Source organism: Stegastes partitus, unplaced genomic scaffold, assembly GCF_000690725.1.
Source record: "Stegastes partitus isolate 25-593 unplaced genomic scaffold, Stegastes_partitus-1.0.2 Scaffold1947, whole genome shotgun sequence".
NCBI classification, from domain to species: domain Eukaryota; kingdom Metazoa; phylum Chordata; class Actinopteri; family Pomacentridae; genus Stegastes; species Stegastes partitus.
Genome location: NW_007579678.1, coordinates 37,139 through 59,261, shown reverse-complemented (window position 1 = coordinate 59,261; position 22,123 = coordinate 37,139). Strand labels below are relative to the sequence as shown.

General features: G+C 40.6%; 4 protein-coding genes and 1 non-coding gene across 5 annotated transcripts; 3 read left to right on the top strand and 2 right to left on the bottom strand.

The window, feature by feature from the left end:
* Positions 1 to 804: 804 nt before the first annotated feature.
* aqp8a.2 (aquaporin 8a, tandem duplicate 2) lies at positions 805 to 3,389 on the top strand. The gene is made up of 5 exons (XM_008303154.1): positions 805 to 1,286; positions 1,421 to 1,547; positions 1,624 to 1,838; positions 2,823 to 2,957; positions 3,052 to 3,389. The coding sequence occupies exons 1-5, from the start codon at positions 1,033 to 1,035 to the stop codon at positions 3,095 to 3,097; spliced, it is 777 nt and encodes a 258-aa protein (XP_008301376.1). The 5' UTR covers positions 805 to 1,032; the 3' UTR covers positions 3,098 to 3,389.
* A 573-nt stretch (positions 3,390 to 3,962) lies between these two features.
* Positions 3,963 to 5,521, bottom strand: hbae5 (hemoglobin, alpha embryonic 5). The gene is made up of 3 exons (XM_008303153.1): positions 5,403 to 5,521; positions 4,394 to 4,601; positions 3,963 to 4,183 (listed from the first exon to the last, which is right to left on the bottom strand). The coding sequence occupies exons 1-3, from the start codon at positions 5,495 to 5,497 to the stop codon at positions 4,055 to 4,057; spliced, it is 432 nt and encodes a 143-aa protein (XP_008301375.1). The 5' UTR covers positions 5,498 to 5,521; the 3' UTR covers positions 3,963 to 4,054.
* Positions 4,657 to 4,750, top strand: trnai-uau (transfer RNA isoleucine (anticodon UAU)). Its single transcript has 2 exons — positions 4,657 to 4,694; positions 4,715 to 4,750. It is a non-coding gene; the product is annotated as a tRNA-Ile (tRNA).
* A 2,676-nt stretch (positions 5,522 to 8,197) lies between the features above and the next one.
* Positions 8,198 to 9,124, top strand: hbbe2 (hemoglobin beta embryonic-2). The gene is made up of 3 exons (XM_008303152.1): positions 8,198 to 8,360; positions 8,473 to 8,695; positions 8,890 to 9,124. The coding sequence occupies exons 1-3, from the start codon at positions 8,269 to 8,271 to the stop codon at positions 9,016 to 9,018; spliced, it is 444 nt and encodes a 147-aa protein (XP_008301374.1). The 5' UTR covers positions 8,198 to 8,268; the 3' UTR covers positions 9,019 to 9,124.
* Positions 9,125 to 16,338: 7,214 nt separating this feature from the next.
* hbae4 (hemoglobin alpha embryonic-4) lies at positions 16,339 to 21,187 on the bottom strand. Its single transcript, XM_008303151.1, has 3 exons — positions 20,846 to 21,187; positions 18,681 to 18,885; positions 16,339 to 16,865 (listed from the first exon to the last, which is right to left on the bottom strand). The coding sequence occupies exons 1-3, from the start codon at positions 20,935 to 20,937 to the stop codon at positions 16,737 to 16,739; spliced, it is 426 nt and encodes a 141-aa protein (XP_008301373.1). The 5' UTR covers positions 20,938 to 21,187; the 3' UTR covers positions 16,339 to 16,736.
* Positions 21,188 to 22,123: the final 936 nt, after the last annotated feature.

Genomic DNA, 22,123 nt, shown 5'->3' with positions numbered 1-22,123 from the left:
GGTTTAATTTGACTAAATGATTAGGATTAAAATGACATCAGAGTGGAAAATATGTCTAACAGGGGAGTTTTTGTACAGAAGTTCAGAAATCACTGGTTTAACCGTGAAATGTAAAATCACATCTAAAAACTAACTAAGTGTTAAATAGGGCAGCTCAGGTGGTAGAGCAGGTTGTCCTCCAGTCGCAGGGATGGCGGTTTGATCCCCCTTCACAGTCGAACCCGGAATTGCTTCCAATGGCGGCAGCTCCTTGCAAGGCAGCTCTGTTGCCATTGGTGTATGAATGGGTGTGTGAATGGGTGAATGAGGAACACATTGTAAAGCACTTTGGATAAAAGCGCCATGTAAGTGCAGACCATTTACCAAATAGGTGTAAAATGCACCATATTTTAGTTTTAAAAAGTAGCAGAGCAGAAAGACAAAGGGCCATTAAGTGGTAATAAGTGGTAATAATCGTAATAAATACAATGCTTGGCAAATATGTTTACTTTGGTGTGTTATGTAAACGTCTGATAGAGAGCAGAGTGCACTCAGACGCTGACCCATATGAGCTATTGCAAAGTCATTAGCCCAGGTTAGTCTTATCTATATAGGCTCCTGGTGATTGCTATAGGCTTGCTTGTGAATCTAAAAAAAAAAAAACAGCAAACACCATGATTGTAATAAAGAACCCTGTAACCCCCCCGGACCTGAACCCACGAGCTCGGGCCCAGCCTTGAACCTCTCGAGTCTCTCTTTGAACCTTATCATCCCTTTTTGCTTCAGGTCACGCTGACAACTAGTCGGAGGTCTGGCTAACCGGGCCAGACAGAGGCGCACAGCTTTGGGTGTGTATTGTGTTGCTTTAACAAATCGCAGAATATCCTTCGCCTTTATAGTTTTACAACCTGTGATGCAATTTGAGTTCAGTGTGCCAATTTCAGGTGATGATTATAAATAAGCCCAGCGCCTCAGCGTTCGTGCTGGTTTCACTGTAGGTGCTGCAGGTGACAGAAGTAGAGTAAACCAAGCAGGGAAACAGCAGCAGCCATAATGGGAGCAGAGAAAATGGAAGTGGAGGATTCTACTCTGATGGAAAGAGGCAAGAGGTCGCCCGCGCCCAAACCTCCCAACACGTTTGAGAGAATCTACCAGCCGTGCTTGGCTGAAATCGTGGGGACCATGTTCTTCGTCTTCATCGGATGCGTGTCGGTCATCGAGAACCTTCCGCAAACCGGACGCCTGCAGCCGGCTCTGGTGCACGGATTGGCGGTGGCGGTTCTGGTGGCGGTCATGGACAACATCAGGTAGAAAGTGAGGCCACAGTGCTGGTTGCTTGTTGCTTCTTGTTATATTTCAAACATCATCCAACCAGATATTTAGCAGAAGTCTGAGTGGAAACAGTCTCTTGAAGTTCATTGCTTCTTCTCCCTCCTTCCAGCGGCTCCCATTTCAACCCTCCCTTCACCATTGCCATCTACCTGTGTGGAGGCATGGAGCTGGTGATGATGGGGGCCTACCTGGTCAGCCAGCTGATTGGAGGAGTGCTGGGAGCCGGAATGGCAAAGGTCAGCTTGAAACAGCTTAATGAAAAGATGTTCTGTTGGTTGCACATTTGCTCACCACCGCCGCCCTCATCCACAGCTGATGACCCCTGCAGACCGTTACCTCAACGCCACGGGAGCAGCTTTTGACCTCCTCAAGTCAGAGGACCAGCTGTACAAGGCCCTCTTCGGGGAGGTGGCCATGACCTGCCTGGTGACCATGGTGGTGCTGCTGGTGGCGGTCAACGGCAAGACCAAGACCCCACTGGCTCCGTTCGTGGTGGGCTGCACGGTCATCATCAACGTCCTGGCAGGGTGAGGCAAAAGGGCGGCGAGCGGAACACGTCTCATGGTAGCCGATTATCGCGAGGGCCTTTACTACTGTTAAACATTTACACCGGCACTGACAAAGCTGCCAGCTGATAACAAGGGATGTTTGTTTCAGAGTCAACATTTTCCAAAGAAAAGTTGATTTCAGGGATTTCACACTTAGACACAGCAGCTAAAAAAATAAAATAAATAAATGGGACACAGGTAATAAAGAAGAGTGGTGATACAGATGTCACTAGTGTTTTTTGTTCTTTTTTATGTTTGTGTATTTTAAAGGAAAAGCACCAGATACCTTTTTTTTTTTAAATTTATTTTTGGAATTATTGTGCTTTTTAAAATATAGGATAAAAATAAATAAAGTCTGAAATAAATATGTTTTGGAATAAAAACAACAAAAGGCTTAACTAATCAAACAAAGTATTTTTTTGGTTACATTTTGATATGTTTACTCAGTTTGACTACAGATTATGATTGTTTTTATCACATTATCTAAATTATATGATGAGAATTAATGGTTTTGTCTCAAAAATTATTTTGAATTTTTTTTTTAAGTCTTGATTTTTATATTCTAAAATACTTTTATTTTGGAATAGTCTCTTTGAATTTATTTAAATTGAATTAATAGATAAAATGTTTGGAAAAAAATGTCAGGTGCGAGGTGCAAACAAATGCTTCACTTCAGTTTGATTGTATTCATCATGTTTTTATATTTTTAAAATTTAACTACAGCATTATCTACAATTATAAGTTGCCAGTTGATGCCAGTTTCACACTGATCAGAATCTCTTTGGTCGTTGAACCAAATGTAAGATTTTAGAACTGTAATTCACATTAGATACACATGGACCGAAGTTGTGCGTAAATGACACTCGTGCGTAAAAGTGCGCACAAAACTAAAAACTGTATTCATAATCAGCCATTTTATGCTTTTTTTTTTTTTTTTTAACTTTTCTTTTTTTGTGGGTACAGGGCTGACGTATCCGGAACGTGTCTGAACCCTGCCAGAGCTTTCGGTCCAGCTCTGATTGCCAACTACTGGACCTACCACTGGGTGTACTGGGTCGGACCCATCGCAGGAGGTGTGCTGGCCGCTGGTCTGCTCAGGTAAGAGGAGCCGCTCATGGCTCAGTGTTGGATAAATCAATAAATGGACAGGAGTGACAGCAGCAGTCTCACTCTGCCTCTCTTCTGTTTTCAGGCTCGTCCTCGGGGATAATAAGTTACGAGTCGTTATGAAATCCTAACAGCCTCTGCTGCGTGTTTACGGCGGTGCAGGTGTCAATAAACTTGTAAACACCATATCAGTCCATATCAGTTTGGAACCATATAATGTCATGTGGTCTGTTTGATACCGTAGTTGTTGTTTTTTTTCTTTCTCTCTCCTGTCAGTTTGTGTAATGGGTGGATGTTTTTCAGTTTGAAATAAAGACAAAATGGATAAATGATCGTTACTATACTGTTTTTAACTGTAGATTCAACTGTACATTTTACTGTTATTTACAGATTTTACCTGTTTTGCTACAGTACAGATGACAACTAGTAAAGTCACAGAAAAAAAACGTATTAATTTACATGTCAATTGCAAAAAACACACAAAATTCGTGTTGTTTTTTGGCTACGCCCTTTTGCTGCATTTCAATATTTTTTAACAGGTATTTGCAGTTATTTCAATGAAAAAAGGTATATATATATAGAACTGAAAGATAGTACATAATTTGTAAAAACTCTTATTTTACAGATTTTCCCTGTTTTGCTAAACTACAGAAAAAGGGATTCGTTTACATGTTAACAAAATAAAGTTAATAGAAATAGGTTAAAACTGTCAGAAAAATCTGCTTTTCTACAAATAGTAATTAGTTGTTTCACAAAATGTAGCTGTTCTACTGTATTTAAACCATCTGAGGTGTCATTATTTTTCATATTTGCTGCTATTTTCCATTTTTCTTTATTTCTTTTTTTCTGTTGTAAACGTGACACTATTTCATACTATTTTATATTGCTTTTTTTTTTTTTTAATGACAATTTATAAGATAATTTTGTGAACTCAGTGTGACACGTGCAGGCGTAAAAGCCAAGACATCTCATCAGGAGACATAAAAGACACAGTAGTTTCAGACTTTGGCGGCATGCAGTTTATTAATTTTCTTGTCAACACAAGTCACATTGATCTTGTGTGGCAAGCTGCACTCTCTCTCCACGACTTAACGATACTTCTCAGCGAGAGCCAGGGCCAGGCAGCTCATGAACTTATCGGTGGCGACGTGAGCCTCTGGGGTGAACTCTTTGGGGAACATATTGGCGATCACCACCATAACGCAGTGGGCCAGGAGCTGCAGAAAGAGGACACGAGTTTATAACACATATATGGTGTGTACTGCCAAAAATCTTGTCAGGAAACAAAGAAACGTGTGCGTAAATCCATGCGTAAAAGTGCGCGCAAGTCATTTTGCTGGGTGCGGACTCAGTATAAAGTTCTGTATGTATAAAAGTAATTACTGCGCGGTGATCTCAGTTTATAACTCATAATGCAGAGGTCTCACCTTGAAGTTAGCCGGGTCCACCCTCAGCTGGAAGGCGTGCAGCTCACTGAGGTCCAGCAAGCCGGCGGTGAGATCATCGATCTTGGACACAGCCAGAGCGACTCCACTCATCACCTTCTTTCCGTGCGCCTTGACGGGGCCAGAGCCGAAGCTCAGATCGGGCCAGTGGGAGAAGTAGGTCTTAGTTTGCGGGTACACTGAGAGCATCCTGTGGAAACAGAGAAGTTGGACAACATTTAATGCAAACCTCAGTGTAGGCACGGGCTCCAGTGGCGCAATCGGTCAGCGCGCGGTACTTATAAGACAGTAACCTGCAGAGCCATGCCGAGGTTGTGAGTTCGAGCCTCACCTGGAGCAAAAAGCTCTTTTTTTGATTTTTGATTTGATTTTGACCTCTGTAAAGGTTTGTGGTCTCAGAGCAGTCACGGTGTCTGGTAATGCGTTGCATCCCTGAAACGAGGCCAATTTTGCGTTAAAAAAAAAAAAAAAAAAAGATTCAGGAGGTATTACTATTTAAATTGTTTATATTTTTAGCAGGGCTGCAAGAGTTTGCAAGTTCCCCCATGTGGGTTCTTCCTCCCACAGACATCCAAAAACATGTTAAGGTTAATTGGTGATTCTAAATTGTCTGTAGGTGTGAATGTGAGTGTGCTTGGTTGTCTGTCTCTAAGTGTATCCCTGTGACAGACTGGTGACCTGTCCAGGGTGTCCTCTACCTTCACCCTGAGTCAGCTGGGATAGACTCCAGCCCCCCGTCACCCTAATGAGGATTAAACAGTGTATAGATAATGGATGGATGGATATTTTCAAGCTGAAATTAACCCACTTTGTTGATCTAGCAAACAACTTCAACAACAAACGTTCTTTGAAAAAAAAAATAAAAAAAATTACTATGCTGTAGGTGTCGGTGTCATCCTCTGCCTGGCATCAGTCAAACTGCCCAGCTGCAAAACTCACACGCCATAAAACTGAACATTAATTTAAAAACACGAATAAATATGACTCTCACCTGCCCAGAGCATCAGCTCCGATGGCATCCGCAGACTTGGAGATTTTTCCCCAAAGGGCCTTGACGGCAGCCTTGTCTTTGTCGGTCAAACTCATGTCGGCTCTCTTCTCAGTCGAATACTGATGCCAGGTTGCCCCGAAGCTCTACTTAAATTCAGTTGGCCCACAGAGTCACACCCACTGAAAGCCATGCCAGGCTGGGTCCCCTGACGCAGATAGCCCCCTTTACAGTGGCCTCACGCCAGCAGGACACGTTATCAGCGGGTCTCATCGTGGGGCCTAGTTGGCAAAAACGTGGGTATGTACTCGTAATTGGAAGCACGTGACTGCGTTTTGGGTTCATGATTTGCTGGTTAGTGACGGCGAGACAGACCCACCCGGAGGCTGAGAGGACACCTCAGGTCATGACAGAGTCAGGCGAGGCCAAGTCAGTTGGAGAGACGTTGCCAGAGCGCGTCCGACTGGCTGATGCGCATTTAGTCAGAACACAAGAGACAGAAGGGAAATGTGAGCAGTCTGAACAGAAACACACTGATTCATTAAAATGCTTTTAATTATGATAGATCAGCCAATTAAAATGTGCTTCCCCCATATTCTAACCTGAATTCTAAGCAAACCAGCAGATCTGTGTCACATTTTTATACTTCTGCTTGTAATCTAGTATTTATACAAACATGTACAGACTCTATAAAGACTTTATTTCCAATTTTATAGTCCAACGGTTAACAGTTGTGTGTTCTCACATATCTTGCTGCGCCATGCACAAACTTCAGCTCTTAGAAAAATGCTGGATTTTCAGAACAAATTCACCATTTGTGTTTTAAAAAATAAAATAATCAAGATCACATCAGGTTTATTGTCATTTTGCTGAACATACACAGTAGTACAGATGAGAGAGCGTTTCCTCAGGATCCAAGAACTTAAAGCAACTTAAATACAGACGTGTTTGCACATCTGGATCAGCAGTTCAGCATAAAATGCAAGTACATATATGTATATATAGTAAATTATTTGAAAAAAGTAAAATCCAAGAATTAGATTTTTTTTAAGTTACAGACGGAACAAAAAAGTAAGAAAAAAAACTCTAAAACTGACAATAATTGTCATCATAAAATTCCAGATAAAATAAATGAATAAACATTATTTTCATATTACACAGTCAACTGAACTGAACACACACACACACACACACACACACGTAAAATTTCTTTCATGACCTGAAGAGCTTGTACATGTCTGTTCTCCAACTCTCGGATCTCCCTTCTGCTCATATGATCATTTAGATTTCTTTATTTAGTTTTTTTTTAATGTTAATATCTGAATACAGGCCAGTAGAAGAAACTAATCCTTGAGTGAGAACCTTTTTTCACGTTCTTTTTTCTGCATCTTGCGCAGAGATATCCAACAAAGATAAACCGTCTGAAAGGTAACTTAAGGACACCGGTTGAGAGGAATCACATCACGTATGGATGCGCTTTCTGCTTTTTGTAAAGGACAAGACATCCAGGGGGTAAACAAAAAAAGTATTTCCACCTGCAGCAGCCTGCAAACACTCGATTAATAATTTTCCTTAAAAATACTAAAAGTGTTTTATCATGTTGCAGCTGAATTATAAGACTGATGAGTGACTTGTTTCTTTTTCTTCTTTTAAAATTTGGCACAAGTTTTATCTCCACTGCATTGTGACTGGAGTCATCGATTTCTTTCCTATCAAAGGGAGAAGCTTTTATCGACGAGTTGTGGCATTTTTTTGCTAAAGTTAATCAAACTGTGGTGGATGTGGGCACCGGGCTGCTGGGTGGAGGGTGGAGGGGGCGCTGCTGCAGATAACACCGGCGTGGTTTTGCCGATAACGGCGCTGGTGACGAACCCTCCTGAGCTTCTTGGCAAGAAAGCAAAACTGAGCTACATCTAAAAATCACACTCAAGGAGCCTCAATGAATTCTGCCGCCTTTTTTGAAACTTAAGGAAAGAAAAATCTAACTTGAGGGACGTTGTGTTACATTTTCTTAAAAAACACAAAAAAATAAAGTTTTTCTCTTTTTTCTTTCTTTTTCTTTTTTTTAAGATTTGAGAAAATACTTAAATTCTATTATTATTTATCTGTCTGGATCCTTAAATGATCTATTCAGGGTTTCTTCACACATGCATTTATAAATAAAAATCATAACAGATTTATGGTTGAATGGGTTAATAACTGCTACTCCTGTCCATAAACTGCAAATCCTATAGCAATAATACTATTCTTACAGTCTATTCTGTTTATTCTGCTCATACCTGCAGATTTGGATGATCTAATTTATGTTGCATCCATACATCTTTCTATATAATTAATATATGAGTGTGTTAATTCTGTTTATGCTCTAACATACAGTAAATAAGGCACTTTACTTTTTCTGTGCAATAAAATGAATCTAATCTAATAACAAGCAACAAATTCAAAAGAGTTCATTTCAGTAGTTTAGGATTCAGTTTGAATGAAAAAAGGCCCGTGGAGCAGCTTAGATTAGGACTCTGCAAAACTGTAGAGCTGCACATGGATGAAATGTTCCCTCACAAGTCAGATCTCCTCTAAAAGTTCTCCCTCTGTATTTTTTATTACCCAATAAATTGCTTCATCACCAGTTCCTCTGGTTTACTTTAATTGAGCCTGAAAACTTAAGATTAATAAACCAATATCAAAGCATTCCAGAAGCTTCTGGAGAAGTCTTCGGTTTATCTCCAACTCTTCATCTGCAGCCTATCGCGGCCTTCTGCTGGAGGGGCGGGGGGCAGCTTTGACACGTTTAAATAGACCAGAGTCGAGCTGAAGAAGTATTCAGTCTTTTCTTTTCGAGCCTGAACCAAAAGAATAATCAAGAGCCAACATGGTTGAGTGGAGTGACCAGGAGCGCAGCATCATCAATGGCATCTTTGCCAACCTGGACTACGAAGACGTCGGCGCCAAGGCTCTGTGCAGGTACTGAACAGCTCGCTGCTTCTTCTTCTTCTTCTTCTTCTTCTTCTTCTTCTTCCAAGCATCTCCATCTTCCTCTGGTTGCCAACTCACCCGTCTGTTTCCCCTCCTGTAGGTGCCTGATCGTCTACCCCTGGACTCAGAGGTATTTCGGCTCCTTCGGCAACCTGTACAACGCCGAGGCCATCAAGACCAACCCGAACATCGCAGCCCACGGAGTGAAGATCCTGCACGGTCTGGACCGGGCCGTGAAGAACATGGACAACATCAAGGCCACCTACGCCGAGCTGAGCGTCCTGCACTCCGAGAAGCTGCACGTGGACCCCGACAACTTCAAGGTAAAGCTTCATCATCTTTATTTCTTGAATGCAACAGACTTCACTTTGCAATCAGTTCACGCACAAAGTAAAGGATTGTGCCATCACTTATAAACAACACAAAACAGACGCAAACCAACATTTAGGCAAAAATATAAAACTGCGTAAAAATACAAATATTCTAAGTATGTAACGTCTGTCTCTTCTTCGCACAGCTCCTGTCTGACTGCCTGACCATCGTCATCGCCTCAAGGTTGGGCTCCAACTTCACCCCTGAGACTCAGGCCACCTGGCAGAAGTTCCTGGCCGTGGTGGTGTCCGCTCTTGGAAAGCAGTACCACTAGATCCTGCGCATCTGGTCATCAGAGGGAGATCTAACGTCTCTTTACATCTGTTATGTGTCTCCTCAGTGAAGAAAATTCAATAAAAGCCCACTGAAGCAAAAATGAATTTGTGGTTCTGATTTTCATTTTACGCATGCGTAATTACGCACAGCTGTATGTTAGATGGGGCGTTTGGTAACAATACAAGAGGGTGTAAGTTACTACAGGAAATCGACATAATAAACTTTAAATATTATCCCAAAAAGACATTCTACATGTAATAATATCTAATAAAGGCACAGCGACTGACATGAGCGCATAATAGAAAGTTTATCGTGGTGGTTTTCATAGTATTAGAATGGTGTCAGCTGAGCAAGAAGTAGACTCTCTTTCTAAATACACGACAGTTGACCACCTCCACTATCAGGGACTGAAGTCCAAGAAAAAAAAAAAAGAAAAAAAGACAAGAACTCGAAGGTCCCGATGCCTCAGTTTGTCGGGTCAGATAAGGACAGCTGAGCCCAGAGAGGACAGCGCACACTTTCACGTCTTTGACGTCGAAAAATTAATGCAATTTAAGATTTTCAAATCATGAAATAACACATATTAGTAACCAAAAGCGTTAAACAAATAAAATAAAATTGGTTGCTGTTTGCCTTTTGTTGACAGATTTACGCACTATGGCCAAAATCTTAACCAGCTTCATGGGATTATTTTTGCTTCGGCCACAATCAGCCATGTGTGTTATTTTATATTTTTCTTGTATAAGTTTTGTTTTGCAACATAGAAAATGTAAAAATAAATAAATAAAATTTTAAAAACCTCTTTGAATAATGTCCTAATGGTTTACTGATACTTCACATAGAAATCCAAATTGGAGATGTGCGTAATGCTGGTTTGTTGGAGCTGTGCAGAGTCAGCGGCGACTCGTTAGCCCCGCCCACAACACAGGCCACGCCCACTCCAGGTCAGCCTCAGCTTGACCTCCATCACCTCACTCAGAGGTCAACGCTGCAACGATGCAAGTGCTCGTTCAAAGCAGCAGGTGGCTCCAATCCGATATTTGTGAACAAGAGGTCTCAGTTGTGATTCTGGTTTTACAGGCTGTTGTTAACACCTAGTTTACACTGTAAATCATTTGAAGTACAATCAGCTTAGAAATATATATTTAAATTATTATTATATAAATTGTATTTTGCTTGCTGCTTTAAAAATGTACGTTTTCTGCACCCCAGCAGCTCAAAGTCGTCTTTGGAGCTGTGAAAGTGTCAAACTAGCTGAGTTAAATCAACAGAACGAAAGAAAACAAGCTCAACAAACTTTAGTTAAATAAATTAAATCAACTAGTCATTTACAATCAGTCAACTTTAGCAGATGACTGAGTTCAGATTCAGTAGAACAGGTTTATTTCAGCACCAGGGACAGCGCTCCATTCCTGATCTTTATGACAAACGGCTCCTTGTTTACTGCTTAAACAGTAACTAGGCTCAGTCATGTGCTGTCTTCTCCCAGTGGTCTCCTTAATGCTGATCAGGAAAACATTAGGTTTGTTTTAAGTTCTCATTAATCTGGAGCGTTGGAGTAAAGACAACATACGGAGCTACAAAACATCAAAACACCAGACTTTTATCCTGATGACTGGGCCAGGTTTAGATGTGGATGTTTTTAGTTTAATGTGACCATTTTCCTTCAAGTATAACCATTTTTTTCTCTTTTAATTTGCACATGTCAGAAGGTGGCTTGTAGGCCTGTGTAGATTTTTCCTGCTCAGACAATATTTGTTATTTATCACATCTGAACAAATAAACTAAATTATAAATACTAGAAGCAAATAAATTGAAAAAAGAAAACGTGTTTGTATAGAATGGTGTATTTTATATGCTCATATGTTGTTGGAAGGCAGGAAGGGATTATTTTTATGGAGAAAAAATAAAATAAAATTCAACAACTTTAAAGCATGAAGGGGTTTAAAAATGACCAGAGTGGGACTTTAGACAAGCATAAACAAAAATAAATAAATACATACATACATACATACATAAATAAATAAAGCAAAACACAACAAACAAACAAAAACAATTTCAACTTTCATGCAATTTTATTTCAACTATTAAAGACAGGCCAAGCCTAAAAAAACAAACAAAAAACACCCAAAAAACAAACAAAAATTAAATAAATAGATAACAAAGCAAGAGACAACAAACAAACAAAAACAGTTTCAACTTTCATGTAATTTTATTTCAACTACCAAAGACAGGCCAAGCCTAAAAAACAAAACCCAAAACAAAACAAACAAACAAATAAAAAAAAACAAAATTTTAAATATATTGCTGTCACTTTGGAAAAATGCACTGTAAGACAACAACAGTAAACTGGACTTGTTTGAAATGTATACTCTGTTATATAAACATGCACCAAGGTCACTTTTGTGGAAGTTTCAGAGATTTATTTTTGAAAATAAGATGATCAAATTAAGAGAGCCTATCTAAACTTGTCTTTGTTTCTTCTTCTTCCTTTTCTTCTTCTTCTTCTTCTTCTTCTTGTTCTTCTTGTTCTTCTTGTTCTTCTTCTTCTTCTTCTTATTATTATTATTATTTTTGTTGCACATTACACAGCACCTGCTATGAGCCTTTCCACCTCGGAGACAGATTCTTTTTGCAAAGTTGGATTCGTACACAGTCACCACAGTGTGAAGGATGAATGGGCTCCTCTGATGGTTTTAGGAGCCTGTCAGAGAATGAAACGTTCTTATCAGTCAGCAAGGCCGGTGGGCTGCTCTGCCCATGCCGCCGCCTCCTCCCTCACAGACTCAAGGCTGCTCTGATGAGAGAGGCTCTTCCACAGAACCATAGGGAGGCCTTGGAGCGACAGAAACAGATTCAGAAGCTGCAGCTGTGAATATTAGCCTTTCAAACTCCCTCTCTGAAAGTCCAGCAATGCCAGCTGAAATTGATGGTACATGAATTGAAATATTGGTAGATAGTGGTGCTTTCAGCTGTATGCTCAGTTGATCACGTTTGTACCCCCATCTCCAAAGCATTTCTGGACCACCTACAGCTGAGCCTCTTTTTAAACAGACTCATTCTTTTCTGATTTCTGCAGGGACACGTTTAAGTCTCAGAACGTTGCTAAATCTTCACCAGTCTGTGCATCTTTGCTGTCTGCGATGAGGCCTGTGTAGCTGCTGCTCATCCATCCACTGGCTATCAAAATATGGCTTTACCATTTTACTTAGAATGACACGATCCACTACTTTGTGAAAATGTCTGGATTGTGCATTTTGCCAGCAAAGTTAACAAGCAAACAACTATTTCTGTACAAGGATCATGACGTACAGCCTCATATCAAGGTTGCAGTTGCAGCAGGGGCAGACGAAAAACAATTGTGCGATACGATAGAGAGGTCTCGTAATCTGTCTACGGTCCACTGATTACGACAGCAGCTGCTCTGGGAAATAATTTGTTTGCTCTGAACATCCCTGAGAATGTCATCCTGCCTGAGAGTATCTTTGTTTTACAGAAAACACCCTTTCTTGTTTTGCACGGACCCCCATTGGATCTATTGGAAGTCCCCCAGAGCGTTCATGGGCGAAACATAAGAAGCATGTCCGCCCCTCCACACGTTGTTCAGGGTAAAGCTAGTGCTAAACGTCCCATGATTAGGTAACATCAATTACCCCAAAAGGCAATTGCAGGCATAGAGGCTGTAATTCAGTCGCTCTTGGATCAAGGACTGCTGGTGGAGACAAACAGTCCCTGCAACACTTCTATTCCAAAGCCACATCGCCCAAACCAATGGAGATTTGCAGGCCGTCAATAACATTGTTGTGCCTACAGCCTCAGTTGTGCCAGACATTGATTCTATTTTGGCATCTTTGCCTTCAGATTCAAAGTATTGTTGATCTGAGCTCAGCATTTTTCTCTGTTCCTTTGCATCCAGACAGCCGGTACTTGTTTACATGTAAGTCATGCCAGGTGACGTGGACCAGGGCTTTGTTGAGGGTCTGACGGTGTGTGCTGCAGCGGTGAGACGTGATTTAGTGGTTCTGCATCTGGCTGGCGGGAGCATTCTCCTTTTCTATGCTGACGATTTGTTGGTTGCTTCTCCTTCAGAGGAGTCCTGCCATGGTGACTCTGAGAGAGGACGCTGCCCCTCTCTGGTGAAACTACAGTATTGCAGCACAAAGGTCACCTATCTGGGTTATGTGTTGAGCGAGGGTCTCTGCTGAATAACATGAAGCCTCCTAACACTAAGAAAGAGATGCTTTCTCTCCTGGGCGGGACGAGTTATTGCTGTAATGGACTCTGTGCTGAGAGCAGCTACACTACAGGAGGCTCCCCGTGGATGGAGAGCATGCATGAGGCCTTTGTGGATTTAAAGACTGCTCTTGTTTCAGCTCCGGCCCTGGGACTGCCGGACTACATGCAACCTTTTCACCTGTATGTCAGAGAGGGAGAGGGGTTTGCTTCTAGAATGCTGTTTCAGAAACATGGGTCGCACCACCTCCTGGTGGCGTAATTACTCGTCAGAGCTTTGCATGGTGGTTCATGAGATCAGTGGCTGCTGTTTCAATGATAATAGAGAAATCTGCTCCCTTGGTGTTGACTCATGATTGCTTCGTGATGCTCCATATTCAGTTTTGCAAACTCATAATGCATCTGCCACACAACACACGTTAGCCGCACGCAGATCAGGATATGAATCAATCATTTTGTGTAGCTCACACATCGAGCTCTAAAGCTGCTAATTTTCATCCTGTTTCTGAAGCAGATGACAACCACGACTGTGAGATGGTGATAAACAGCAACACACCGCCCCGATGTGACCTGATGATCTGATTCTGTACACTGATGGTTCAGCCAGCAGACCCTCTGATGTCACACACCAAGCAGGTATGCTGTAGTTAATGACTGGGAGATTGTTGAGGCTCTCCCACCTAGCAGCTGAACTGTATGTTCTTATCAGAGCCTGCATTATCTCTAAGAACAAGGTCTCTACCATCTACACAGACTCCTGCTGTGCATTTGGAGCAGCTCGTGGTTTTGCTCAAATTTAGAAACAAAGACTTTTTAACATCAAGTGGAAAGCTGCTTGAACATCCCAAAATGATAAATGAACTGATCGATGCAATTTTCTTGCCCAAACAATTGGCTGTAGTGAAGTGTGAAGCAGACACGAATGGTTCTGATCCAGTTTCTCTTGGAAATGTGCAAGCTGATGCAGCTAAACAAGCAGCTGTTTCCCTCCTCTCTGTGGTACAACAGTGTGCCTCCATGCAACCCTCTGAACCTGTTGTTCTGCCTTCTTTTGATGAACAAAACTGCACTGATGGTGAGGAGAAAAGGGTCAGTCTCCATCTTGTTTGTCGCCGATCTCTCCTCCACATTGAGTGCACGGCCCGACTCATGTAAGGAGGGATAAATGAGCTCATTCGATCACAACGGTTTGCACCTGGAATCACACAGTTTTCACAAACACTTATGATTACATGTGTGATATGTCAGCAGACCGGGCGTGCAGGAAACACCATTAATCGTGACCACCTGCCGCCGCCATTGGGCCCATTTGTAAATATGCAAGTTGATTTTGTACATATGCCGAGTTGTCAGGGTTACAAACACCTGTTAGTGATCGCTGATGTGTTTGGGGTGGGTTGAAGCACATCCAACAAGAAAGGAAGATACTAAAAGCGTTGTAAAATGTTTGTTTGGGGTACCATCAGGGATCAACAGTGACAGAGGCCCAGCTTTTGTTTCTAAGATAACTCAGACCGTAGCAGCAGTACTGGGCTGTCAGGGGAAACTACACGTCCCTTATCATCCACAGAGCTCAGGGCAGGTGGAAAGAGTAAATTTAGTTATTTATTTTTTTAGTTATTACACATTTATTTTTTGCCTTTTAGTGTTGTTCACAGAGTAGTGCAGAGAGACAGGAAAAGGGGAGAAGAATGGGGAGAGTCCTGCAGCAAAAGGCCACGAGAGGGATTTGAACTCACAACCACTGCACATCCCTTGCTCATGGAACACCATCTTATCCAGTTGAGCTACCAGGGCACCCTGGAAAGAATGAATTCCACCATCAAGGAGAAACTAACAAAAACCATGATGACAACAGGGTTAAAATGGTCCGATGCCCTCCTGTTTGTGCTGTATTCAATCTGCAGCGCTGCCAATTCCATTACAGGCCTCAGCCCACATGAAGCCCACATGAAGAATGAACACAGGAGCAAACCCACCGTTCACTCCACACAATGTCCTCCTGCTGTGGACTGATGAGCACATGACTCAACGGAGCCTCAGACAACTTAGGTTGAAATAAGGTTTACTGATCAGACATTAACAGAGCAGCAGTTCATGCACGCAATGCCAGCATCAGTTCTGAGGATTCTCTGTTGGACTTATACCCTCCCTCGGTGGGTGCCATATTTAAATTTATGGATGAGAGGAAAAACAAAGATAGTCCGGCACCTTGAGAGGTACAGGGAGGGCTTACCTGTCCTCCTACTGTAGATCTACATGAGGCCAAGAATCTATAGAAGATTTCAGATTAGTACACATCTGCTACAAATACTACTTTTACATACAGAGGTCAATCAGAGGAGCTAAGAGGAGAAGTTCAATACCATGTCTAGAAAGTTAACTCCAAGAGAGGAAAGTCATTTTTTCTTCATTTCAATTATTATGATTCTAATTATTCTCTTACAGTATTTACTGGCAGTGATGAGACTTGTTAGTGCATTACTACCACCTACTGGACTGCTTTTCCTCAGTAAGATCAGACATTTGGCACAACAGGTGTTTGAGATGTCCTAGTAGGAAACACACACGTCTATCAAGAGCTTCATCTACAAATTTCCCAACATTTCATATCATCTTCAACAGCAGTTTGTCCTCTTGTCATTAAATAGTTCAAATTTCCATTTAAAAAAAACAAACAAACTTTGAGGGCTAATTGGGTTTAAAAGTTGCTGTTCACATTTCCTTTGTGACTTTCTAAGCCAGGCTGCTGCTGGTTGGTCCAGTAGGATGCATTCTGATCCAACGTAACCCTTTTGCAAAGACCGATCAAGGGATTTTCTTGGTGTTAAGCACGTCAGGAATGTATTCTAAAGGTTGCTGTAAGTTTTTAGGTTCACTTCTTACACTGTAGGTTGACATGAGCTTCTTCCATTTGTCAGGTAATCCAGTATTTTGCTCAACCCCACAAACAGCAGAAAATGTGTATTTCAGTACTCTAGAAAACAAATTTAGAATCATAGACAGCTCCCTGGCATTAAATCATGTCCGTATTTTTAAAAAAATGAGTGAATTTTTGTGGGCGATATCAATGTTAGATGGGTACTTGGTTAAACATTTGGAATTTAATGATTAAACACACGTAAAAGTAGAAAAGCCTGCAAAACTGGAGCCACACCACACAAAACAGAAAAAAGACAGCAAAAAGCTGCCATGTAACGGATAAAGCTGACACCTAAATGAAATATAATAACAGAAATAATGTCCGACTGTGAGTTTAAGTAATAATCAGCAGTACACTTTGCAGTTAAGGTAGGTAAGGTTAGGTAACAAAGCCACAGGGTTTGGTTCCTTTAACACTTTATACTGTAATATAGCAGCATAAAACCAAACATGTTAATTGCACATATTTATTATAACAAAACATTACACAACAGTTACACATACATAAATATATATTCATAAATAGCATTTTAATATTTCGTGTACTTGTGTGGTTCAGTCTCATCTGTATTTCTCGGCGAGCACAGCTGCGAATGCTGACAGGAACTTGTCCATCGCTGCGTGTGCAGTCGGCGTGAAGTCGTCACCCATGTGACAGGCCAGAGCGACAAGCATACAGTGTGAGAACAGCTGCAGGGGGAGAAAACACGTGTTACCGGCAAAGAAATAACAATAAAAATATATGTAGGTGATTATAATTATACCCAAGCTCTCTGCAAAACATGAACCTGTTTCTATCAAGTGCATCACATCAAGATTTTGTCTCCATAAAACAAACTCGTTGGTACAGTTTGCTGTTTAAACAGGTCAGTGATTCATTCTCCTAAGCAGCTTATCGTGAAACATAGTCCAGATTTACAATAGTTAACAAGTGTCACTGTCATTTCTGTTAAACTTTGTTAAAAAAAGATATTTTCAAGAGCAGGACTAACTTATGTGGACTGACTTGCTCTGTGTGATTCTATTTATTGCAAATTGCAGCAATTTCACAATAAAAGCACGTCAGTCTCACATTCACTTCATCTCTGTTGTTAGATTTTCTAAACTTTTGGCAGTGTTTTGGTTCTCGTACATGTGTTTAAGGGAAATGTCAATCTAAAAAAGTTGTCTCTGTTTTCATTTTTCTGAATCATGTTTTGTAACCTGAACACAGGGAATAGATACCACCTGATGAAGACAGTCGACAACGGTGTTTGACCAGCAGGTTCTTTGCGAGGTCAATATAAAGCTGTAGACCATCCCTTTCATATGAGTTTGAAATAAATCCCCTCCTCATGTTGTAAAATTAGAATACTGTGGTTGAAATGCAATAGGAGTTTGTTTTATGGTATTACTGTGCATGTTGTGTACAAGAATCAATGAACTAAACCGATCTCCATGGAATATCAGTTCAACTGGTTTTGGGTTGTTTCAACAACATATTTCTCAGTTTTCTATTCCTAAATTGTGTTGATTTCTTCTTTTTAATAATGGATTTTATATAGTTTTGTTGATAAACTCTTCATATGCATTGGATTGATTTGTGGAGTGATGACAACAAAACTGATTCTGTCCAGTTAAAAGCAGTTAAAAGTTAAAGATTGTTTGCACTCTGAAACCAGTAGGTTCACCAATTTTTTCTACAACACAAAGCAGCAATATATTCACATCTAATACATTACAAAAAATGCATATATGCTTATTTAAATAATACTGACAACATGCTCAGAAAACATCATATTTTGCTTTTCATATACGGCTAAAACTACTCCCATATTTTTCCACATGTTTAAGTAAACATGTGGAAAACAACAGCATGGATACATTTTGTACATTTTTGTTAACATTTTATTCAGGACACTCACCTAAAGTCTACACATACAACAGCTCTGCAATAAATCCCACTGCAATGACAGCTCAGTTTTTATTGTAGCTGTCTTAGAAAAGTGTTGGGTCAAGTGGAGGCTGCAGTTTGTGGCTGTACTGTGTTAGACAATGAGACTTATTTGGTATTCATCCAGACCCCATTGATGTAAATGAGATTTAGAAAATAACTGAAGCATTGGTCAGAATGAAGCAGCCTTCACGGCCAGTTAGCCTACCACACAGTTTTAATATTCTGACCATCATTAAAGTACAATGTATAGCAGAGCAGCTGCATCAGTCTGTATTTGTTTTAACTACCCCAAAAAAATAAAAATCCAACTGAGTGTATATGGAGGACAAAAACGTACAAAATGTATTCATGTGGGTATATTGTGGGAACAGTTTTTGCAGTATATGTAAAATATAAAACTAATAACTGGTATTTCCTGAAGAATATGGTCAATTTGTTTTCTTTAATGCAATAGATGTAAATATACTGTATTGAAAACATATGTTGCATAAACACTGGTATTAGGGAGAAGGTTTTTGCAGCTGTAAGCCGAAGCTCCTCCTAACTTCAGCGGCGTCTAGAATAGGCACCTTGAAGTTGGTCGGATCTATCCGAAGCTGGTAGGCGTGGAAGGTTTGCAGAGGAGCCAGGGTGACGGTCAGGTGACTGATGTCTTTGGCTGCCTCCACTATGGCCAGGACGATCTTCTTCCCGTGAGAGCGCAGGTGTGGAGAGCCGGCACTGATGTCTGCGTGGGAGAAATACGTCTTGGTGCCTGGATAACAGGCGAACATCCTGTGGAAAACGGGAGCAGTTTGAGTAATTTTTTAAAGACAAAAAGAGTCAAAATTGTTATTTAAGTTTCATTATATTCTGGTTTCTTAGCTCCTCTATGGCAGCAAACTGCACATCTTTGGATTGTGGACAAGAAAAGACACTTGAGGATGTCATGTTTGGGAAGCACTGACTAACCTTTTCAAACATTTTCTGACATTCTATGGACCAAATAACTAATTGATTAAACAAGAACATAATCAAGATTAACTCTAATTTTAATGAATCTGTATTTCTGTCATAATGATGTTCATGTATGACTGAAGTACCAGAAGAACTGGTGTATATGGTCAGTTTTTGGGGGCTTTTTATGATACGATTTTACCAAAAGGAGTCTTCAATGTCAAAGTGAAAACAGATTTCTACCAAATAATATATCAATGTGATATGCGTTACGTATTCACTTCCTTTAAATTGACTCACTGAGTGCAACACAGATGTAGCTGATTGGAGCTGGAAGTCACACAATCACTAAAATAGAGATCATCTAAGAGCAGTCAATGTGTCTCAAGTGACTGTAATATAAAGACATTTGTATCTGGAAGGTCCAGTCACTGGTGAATCAGTACTCCTGACTATAACGACACCATGAAGACAAAACAACAGTCCAAGTGAAAAGGTTATAAAAAGCACAAATCAGGGGATGGATACAAGAAAATTTCCAAATCGCTCAATATCCCTTGAAGTCCCTTGGAAGGAAGTGCAAGAGAGAGATTAGTTAGAGAGGCCACCAAGACACCTGTGGCTTCTCTGAAGCAGCTACAAGCTTCAGGGGCTGAGATGGGACAGACTATAGCAACTGTTACCTGTTCTTCAGCCGTCAAAGCTTTATGGGAGAGTGGCAAAGAGAAAGCCTTCTGAAAAAAGCTCATTTTTAATCTGGACTAGAGTTCACCACAAGGCATGTTGGAGACCCTGAAGTCAACCAGAAAAGGCTTCTTTGGTCAGATGAGACCAAAGTTGAGCTTTTTAGCCATCAGACTAGACGATGTGTTTGGTGTCTGCACAACATCACAAACACACCGTCTCCATTATGAAGCATGGTGGTGGCAGCATCATCTTCTCAGCAGGCCCTGGACGGCTTGTGAAGGCAGAGCTTTAAATGAATGCAGCAAATTGTAGGGAAATCCTGTGGGACAAACTGATGCTGTCCGCAAGAGAACTACAACTCCTGTTTTCCGGGAAGATATTGACTCAAAGCATCCAGCCAAAGCTACGTAGAAGTGGATTAAAGACAACAAGGAGAATGTTGTGGAGTCAGAGCCCAAAGCTCAATCCAGCTGAGAGTTTGAGGCTGGACTTGAACACAACTGTTTGTTTACGATCTTCATGCAACTCGACAGAGCTTGAACACTTTTTCAAGAATAGCTGAGTACAATTGCAGTGTCCAGATGTGCAAGCCTGATTAAGACCTAGCCACACAGGCTCAACGCTGTATTTGCAGCAAAGGTGGATCTACTAAAAACTTAACATTTAAAGGAGGTGAATACTCGCACAGTCACTTATTTTACATTTGACATTTTTAAATAATTGACATTATTGACGATATGTTTTCACTTTGACATGAAAGAATATTTTTGGGAGGGATTCTAGTCAACAAAAAAGCCAAATTAAATGGACAATGATTCGACAATAAAAGGGAAAAACTTCCAATTAGGGTGAAAACTTTTTATAGGTACTGTAGCCTATTGTGAGAAGTGAATTAGCATTAGGTTTAATTTACTTACATGCTTTCCATTGTAGCAGTTTCTTATATAAGATTTACATGTAGTAACTCAACACTTTAATATTTGTTAGTTAATAATTCACAAATGCTTTATAACCATCAAGTCTGCACGTTTAAATGACAACAACATACTGACAAAGGGAATAAGTCCTCATCACAAATACACTGAAGCCACACAACAGAACATGGACTTACCTAAGAAGCGCATCTGACCCAATTTCTTCGGCCACAGGGGTCATTTTGTCCCATATTTCTTGAATTAGGGCTTTCTCTTTCTTCCTTAGCATCGCAGCTTATTGCACCGACCAATAGAGAATGAACTGTAGCTGAGTATCCAGAATGTTTTTTTCAGGCAACAAAAGATGTGCCTTAATCAACCATTTTATCACTTTAGTAACGCCGTTAGCCAAAAAAAAAAGAAGAATGCCAAGTAAATGAGATAAAGTAATAATTCCTGCCGTCTGTAGAAAATAGTTGTAATGGTTCCGGTGTGGGATCAGCTGTGTTGTTTCCCTCCTCGCCGTTATCTGACAGCAGCCAGGGCAGGGTGGGGGCTCCTATCTGCTGCTTTAATGCGTCATTCTGCACATTTGGGGCAGTATGGATGACCTTAAAGTGTAGTTTTGATGACCTCTTGATTACCTCTGGATTTCTTTTTACTTATGAGGACTTTTATCAGGATTTGGTGTTGAATCAATAAACAACATTTAAATAAATAAAGTCTGAAAAGTTAGAAGTTTAATCATTTTTTCATATGAGATAGATTGCTATTTCCTTTAAAGAGCTCTTTAAATCAAACATTAAAAAACACACATATGGGTAAAATGCTTCATTACATAGAGGACATAGTTGACGACATAGTGAAGACTTTAGCAGATCTCTCAGCTGTTGCTATCTGCAGCCCCACAAGCTGCTGATCAACACTGGGTGTGAAAGCAGCCTTCATCTGATACCACTGGAGGACCATTGCACCGCACAGAGGACTTTATTGTTTATGTCTTTTATGAAGGCATTTAAACTGCACCTGCAAGACAGGACATTTTAGGTATGATAGCGGCCATATAGCTGACCTATAGTTTTATAGTCAAATATCAACAACAGCATACCAATTAAATGGTAAAATGTGTTCTGATTTTTAAGTTCTACTCATTTCTGTGTGAGAAATAGTGCAACTTTTCATGCATCTGCTCATTAAGCAGGCTGTAGGGTGGACTTGTGCTCACTATTATCAGCTGAAGTAACACAGGGCCTCAGAGTCAGGCAGGCTACAGCCCAGCCTGAGGCCCTTTGTTCCAAGGTGATAATATGCTTTACAGAAGTACATATTTAGAAGTCAATATTATTTATAATGTAACAGACCAGATAAAACACCATGAACCTGACAGTTAAATTAGAGAAGTTGCTTACTTTGTCAACTTGGTGATCCTTAATGTTAGGTTTAGTTTGGACAAGTGAAAAAGAACACTTTTTTAA

What these genes read in the sequence shown, in the direction of transcription:
- aqp8a.2 (XM_008303154.1), top strand. Translation starts at nt 1,033, where the DNA reads ATGGGAGCAGAGAAAATGGAAGTGGAGGATTCTACTCTGATGGAAAGA. An exon ending in GCGGTCATGGACAACATCAG is followed by an intron (nt 1,287 to 1,420) that starts GTAGAAAGTGAG and finishes CCCTCCTTCCAG; the next exon opens with CGGCTCCCATTTCAACCCTC. An exon ending in TGGGAGCCGGAATGGCAAAG is followed by an intron (nt 1,548 to 1,623) that starts GTCAGCTTGAAA and finishes CCTCATCCACAG; the next exon opens with CTGATGACCCCTGCAGACCG.
- hbae5 (XM_008303153.1), bottom strand. Translation starts at nt 5,497, where the DNA reads ATGAGTTTGACCGACAAAGACAAGGCTGCCGTCAAGGCCCTTTGGGGA. An exon ending in GGAGCTGATGCTCTGGGCAG is followed by an intron (nt 4,602 to 5,402) that starts GTGAGAGTCATA and finishes CTGTTTCCACAG; the next exon opens with GATGCTCTCAGTGTACCCGC. An exon ending in TGGACCCGGCTAACTTCAAG is followed by an intron (nt 4,184 to 4,393) that starts GTGAGACCTCTG and finishes CTCTTTCTGCAG; the next exon opens with CTCCTGGCCCACTGCGTTAT.
- hbbe2 (XM_008303152.1), top strand. Translation starts at nt 8,269, where the DNA reads ATGGTTGAGTGGAGTGACCAGGAGCGCAGCATCATCAATGGCATCTTT. An exon ending in GGCGCCAAGGCTCTGTGCAG is followed by an intron (nt 8,361 to 8,472) that starts GTACTGAACAGC and finishes CCCCTCCTGTAG; the next exon opens with GTGCCTGATCGTCTACCCCT. An exon ending in TGGACCCCGACAACTTCAAG is followed by an intron (nt 8,696 to 8,889) that starts GTAAAGCTTCAT and finishes TTCTTCGCACAG; the next exon opens with CTCCTGTCTGACTGCCTGAC.
- hbae4 (XM_008303151.1), bottom strand. Translation starts at nt 20,937, where the DNA reads ATGCTAAGGAAGAAAGAGAAAGCCCTAATTCAAGAAATATGGGACAAA. An exon ending in GGGTCAGATGCGCTTCTTAG is followed by an intron (nt 18,886 to 20,845) that starts GTAAGTCCATGT and finishes CGTTTTCCACAG; the next exon opens with GATGTTCGCCTGTTATCCAG. An exon ending in TAGATCCGACCAACTTCAAG is followed by an intron (nt 16,866 to 18,680) that starts GTGCCTATTCTA and finishes CTCCCCCTGCAG; the next exon opens with CTGTTCTCACACTGTATGCT.